Raw genomic sequence first — 5,388 nt, 5'->3', positions numbered from 1 at the left:
CCCTGTGCCAGCGCCTCAGCACCCTCACAGGGAAGAGCTTCTGCCTTAGATCTAACCTGAACTTCCCCTGGTTCAGTTTGAACCCATCACCCCTTGTCCTGTCGCTCCAGTCCCTGATGCAGAGTTCCTCTGCAGCATCCTTGTAGCCCCCTTCAGACACTGGAAGGCTGCCATGTTGTTACCAGCAGATGAATATCAAGGTTGTGAAGGACTCCATGTTAAGTTTTAACTGTATTTAAAGAAAACTGCCTAATTTAAGTAGTTGCCTATAGTATAATGATTTCTTTTGGACAGGTGAGTTTGGGTTTTTATCCCCTCCAGTGGTTTCACAGTCACTTAAAGGCAGCTCGGTCTGTTCAGAAATCCAAAGCATGCTATTAAAAACCACCTGATTCAGCAAGTTCTATCAAGGATAAACTATCCTGATCTTACTCATTATTTTTAGCCACTTGTACTACTTATGCTATATTTTAAGCATGCGTTGAAGCTTTCTTTTTAATTATTTCTTGATTAGCTAAAACCATTAAAGCCATAGTAGATTTTAGATATGTATATTCAAAAAGCAGTGAATGCAATTATTTAAAGGGAAAATAGTGCTTTTAGGATATAACTCTTCTGAAAGCCTGCAAACCTAACACTTTCCATAGTGAAGACTATTCCTTCCTCTGTTTTTAACACCTTTTACATTCACTGCTCTGTCTTGACTGAAACTTTTTAGCTATGGATCCACACAGGGTAAACACAGCACAGATTTATATATATACATGAGTCAATGAAGCTCTATGATATTTAAAAACACCTGATACATCAATAGTCAAGATTATATGCAGTAACATATCCACAGGACTATGCCCTCACAGTTGTATCTTCACCACAAAATTGTCCTATGCATAATTTTGATGAAGGGAATTAAAGAGTGTTTATTCTGTCATTCTCCTCATTAGGGTATGGTAAACTTCCTCAATACCGACAGAAATTTAAGCAATTAACAGTACTTTTAAACCCAGTCTTCTCTAGGCTGCAGGAGAAAGAAATTCCTCTCTGCTCAATCCTGAGGGGTACTTTCATACTTTCTTTTTTGAGTTGTGTTTGTTTGAGGGTTTGGGGTGTTTTAGTTTGGTTTTGAAAATTTCTAGAAAACTTAAATCCCTGATAGAGATACAATGTATACACAATCTATATTAATATACCCTAACAGTGCCAGTTATAGATGCAACAAAAAGCAGTTGTTTTCCTTGCTTCTTCACTGTATGGTCTTGAGAAAGACAACCACACTAAGACACAGCTAAGGTATTTTTTCACCTTGCCAGGTATACTGTCTACCCTTTGCAGCCTGATCATACATACCCCCTTCCTCCTGACCTGCACATAGATTTGATTTCCTGATTAGATCCCATACTCCAGATTCCAGCACTACACTAGATGGGAATCTTCTGAACAGCAATGCATGAAACAATTGACATTAGTTGCACTTCTCACCAAAAAATGCTTAAGAGCTTCTAAAATAAGAGCTCAAGTAATTTTGACCTTAGCTAGCTGGCTTAGCGTGGACATGTTGTCATAGGGAAGTCACCTTCAGCTTCTGAAGTCCTATATATGAAAATCCCAACACACAACTTGCTTCTAATTTTGAGAAAAATTCCATGCTGGAATAAAGTCATGATCAAGAAGCTCAGCTTGGTTTGGTTTGCGCAAAGTTAGCAGAAGTTTCACAGGAGCATGAGGTGAGAAGAGAAAGTCAAGTACATGATTACCTGCCAGGAGGTCTGCTTCCCTCTATGTTAACCTAGACTGGATACACACTGATTCGGCTCATATTTGACCTTCTTTAAAGGCAACCTTTATGGTCTGAAACCTGCTCCAAGCTACTGGCTGTCACATTAAGCCAAGTCTATTCAGCCTTGAGATTATTAGCACCCAAGTCAGTCATCAGTACCCCACAGAGATGTGAGTACCCCACACCCAAGGTGCCAGATCACACACACAGAAGCTATCCCACTCCCCAGCTGTAGCCTACCGTGCCTTTATCCTGAAGGCACATCATCAGAGTGCAGACGTCACCCGTTGCTTGATGGTTCACCAGCACCATGGCTTCATCTTCTGACACTGCATTAACATCATCACCCCATTCCACTACTATTAAAAAAAAACAACATAAAAGGTCAATTTTACAATGACTATAAACATAACAAAAACCCCAAAGACCCAGATAATTATAATAAAGGAACCTACATGCCACATGTCCATTTTAATTGGCACATAGCATAAGACAGGAATATCAGCAAGACCATTTTTCTAAGCAGAGGGTATCCAGCTTAGTTTTAAATTGCATGCACAGAATAAGAACAAACCAAAAGTTCTCTACCAGAACATATGCACAGAGATTGATCTCTTTGTGTCATTACACCATTCTATATTTAGGGTCTCAAAATTACATAAGCTTTTGACCCAGCTTTCAAATTCAACTGTCTCACCTCATTAGATTAAAAAAAAACCATGTTGGCAGAGAGGGTTTTTGGTCCCTTTTTTTTTTTTTAACTTAGCAAGTTTGTTTCATTTCTACACTTACTATTATTACACTACCCTGGCAAAAGGAAACCAAAGAATCTGCAGTTGGATCATTGTGTTTAAAATGCTACATTAAACAAACTCAGTAATTCACATCTAAACAAGTTAGCTCTAGGCAAGAAAGTGGCTTCAGAGAATGCTGCTCAGACGACAGAAACTATTAGTCACTTTCTGTAGAGCAGATACTCCAGTGGTAAGAACAACGTGAGGAAGAAGCTCCTGCTGCTGATCAGCCAGCATTTACACTGACTAGCAAAAATTCCTGAGGTAAAGGAGTTCAGATTGCTAGTTCCATCATCACAAAGTAACTAAACAGAAAAAGAGATGACTGCCTCCAAAGAAGAACACAGGATGGAAAACCAGGAGAAGACTGTTGTAAATTGAAGACCAGAATACATCTAATGCTGTCACTGGGGCAAAGAGACAAGCAAGTGGAGTCTGGCCCCTCTTCAGTAAAAGGGATGGTTACTGCAATGCAGGGTAAAGGGAAAAGATGAGCAGAGTAGTTCCGTGCAGTTCAAAAGGAGAGGTAGGACACACTGTCCATGCATGTAGGATAGGATAGTTGTTTCTGTGTTTGTTCAGTATCTTAAGTGGTTCTCACGCACTATTGTTTCTGACATCAAAGGAAATACTTCAGCTCCACTGCTGAATCTTAGCACTGTTATTAACAGACTTCCAGGCAGTGAACAACTCTCATCACAGGACAATTAATTACTTTACTACTATCTGTCTTTGAAGCAGTGGTTTAACTGATGCAAAAGCAATAGGTTACACACTGAAGACAACACGCTATAGTCCATGCATAGCTCCCCTGTCCTTGCAGAAATCCATCCAGCAACAGGCCTTTGAAGACTGCCACTTCATTACTTTTCTTACAGCTCCAAAATTAGTACTGAATTAAGACTTGAACACAAAGTAAATAAATGAAATGCTGTATTTACAAGCAGAATCAGAGGTATGAAGGTGGGGAGGAGTATTCACTCCGTAATGTTCAACCTCCTTTCCCTGGGCAAGCTAAGCACAGATTGTCTTTTTCTTCTTAACATGAACTTATAAGATTCCCCTTTATCCCTCTTCCTCAATTACATGCAAATTCCCTTCAATGTCCTCTCTAACTCCATGGAATGCCTGGTTGTGGCAGTCATAGTTGACCATGCACTTTCCTTATCAAGTATTTCACATACCTACCTATGGCAGTACCCCACAAAGCAAGAAATTAAGAAGAAACAAGAACTGCTTTAAAGGGAAATTAATCATACCGATTTTGAAAGTATTACTTCAGTGTCTTTATTAAACAGTATGGCCCTCCAAAAGTAATAAAAACTAAATACATCCAGCATCTGCAAAATAAGGTTTCTCACAAGTAGCTAATAATTTCCAAATACAATTATTTTATTTCTAGATCACCCAGAGAAAAATGGATTACTTTATTAGAGATACTTCCCTGGCACACATCGATTTATACTACTCATCAGTTCTGCTGTAGAGCAGTTTAAAAAGAAACTCTTTTTTGTCTTCAAAAATGTTTCACAGATCTAACTTTCTGCAGGATTAAAGTTTATGACTGAAGAATGCAAGCCATGAGAAGGGCATGCAGTGGAAAACAACTGAAGAGGAGAACTCTCTTTATCCATCAACTGGCCAGGCTAACAGCTCACCTTCTGCGGCTCAGCTGACAGGTAGGAAGTTGTTAAATTCACAGTGATGCAGCTGGACATCCTCTAGGTTCTTTGCCCTGTCATTTCTCCTCAGGCAATCAGTCTGTCTCTTGTGCTTAATAATGCTTTATGGTCAATTGATTGACCTGATTATCAAGAAGAAAGGAATCAGATTGTGCAAGTCCTTCACAGAGCATTTCTGGATCGGAAACTGAAGAGCAAACCACACAAGTGTGCAGAAAAGCCACTGCCATCACCACACATTCTGAAAGAAGAAAAAACCCTTCAAATATCTAGAATTTTAAGTTCACTGTGTCCCTTCAAACTCAGTGGGAGAAATAAATGCCTGTCTTCAATTATTCCACCACACTGAAATATTCCAAAGGAGCAACTTTTGCTTTAAGAAATACTTGTGCTATTACATTCCTCCACTGCAGTTGGAAACAGTCACATCAAAACCTCAGCTGCACGGCAGCAGAACCAGGAACGCTGCTTTGCTCCACTGTAACAAAACAAAAAACAGTTCAAAGACAACTATTTGTCACTCAGGAGCCTGAAAACCAGCAAACATTTCTCCACAGCTTCCTTCTATGAAGACAACGGTACTTGCAACTGCATGCGGCGTAAGACAAGGAAGAGTTACCCTTCTCTTATAACAAGAAGTCCAAGATGTACACAATTCTCTAAAAGATCAAGAAAGTATATCAGCTGATGAGCTGCAAACCAAGCTTTGTATGAACTCATCCTTGCAGAGCTTAAAGAAGAAAACAGTAGCAATGAAAGTTTTTTCCATGTTTTTACTGAACTATTACACATCTAAACGTATCTATTGAGAGTTCTCAGAACATTGCCAACCTCATGAAGTTCAACAAGGCCAAGTGCAAGGTCCTGCACCTGGGTCAGGACAATCCCAGGTACAGCTACAGGCTGGGCAGAGCAGTGATTCAAAGCAGTCTGAGGACATGGACTTGGGGTTGTTGGTCAATGAGAAACTGAACATGAGCGCTTCAGTGTGTGCTTGAGGCCAGAAACCACCTGTGTGCTGGGCTGCATCAACAGGAGTGTGACCAACAGGTCAAGGGAGGTGATCCTGCCCCTCTGCTCTGCTGAGACCCCACTTGCAGCACTGTGTGCAGTGCTGGTGTCCTCAGCATAAGAA

General features: G+C 40.2%; 1 protein-coding gene across 1 annotated transcript in view; it reads right to left on the bottom strand.

Annotated features, from left to right (window-relative positions):
- The window catches only part of LPGAT1 (lysophosphatidylglycerol acyltransferase 1), a 58,497-nt gene that overhangs the window by 30,322 nt on the left and 22,787 nt on the right, over window positions 1-5,388 (bottom strand). Inside the window, exon 2 of the mRNA XM_010024157.1 lies at window positions 2,018-2,136. Within this exon, the coding sequence (XP_010022459.1) occupies window positions 2,018-2,136 (119 nt within the window). The remainder of the gene's footprint in view (window positions 1-2,017; window positions 2,137-5,388) is intronic.

The sequence above is a fragment of the Nestor notabilis genome, unplaced genomic scaffold (assembly GCF_000696875.1).
Source record: "Nestor notabilis isolate BGI_N333 unplaced genomic scaffold, ASM69687v1 scaffold16171, whole genome shotgun sequence".
NCBI classification, from domain to species: domain Eukaryota; kingdom Metazoa; phylum Chordata; class Aves; order Psittaciformes; family Psittacidae; genus Nestor; species Nestor notabilis.
Note: the sequence above shows the minus strand (reverse complement) of the source record. Positions and strands in the feature narration are given on the sequence as shown.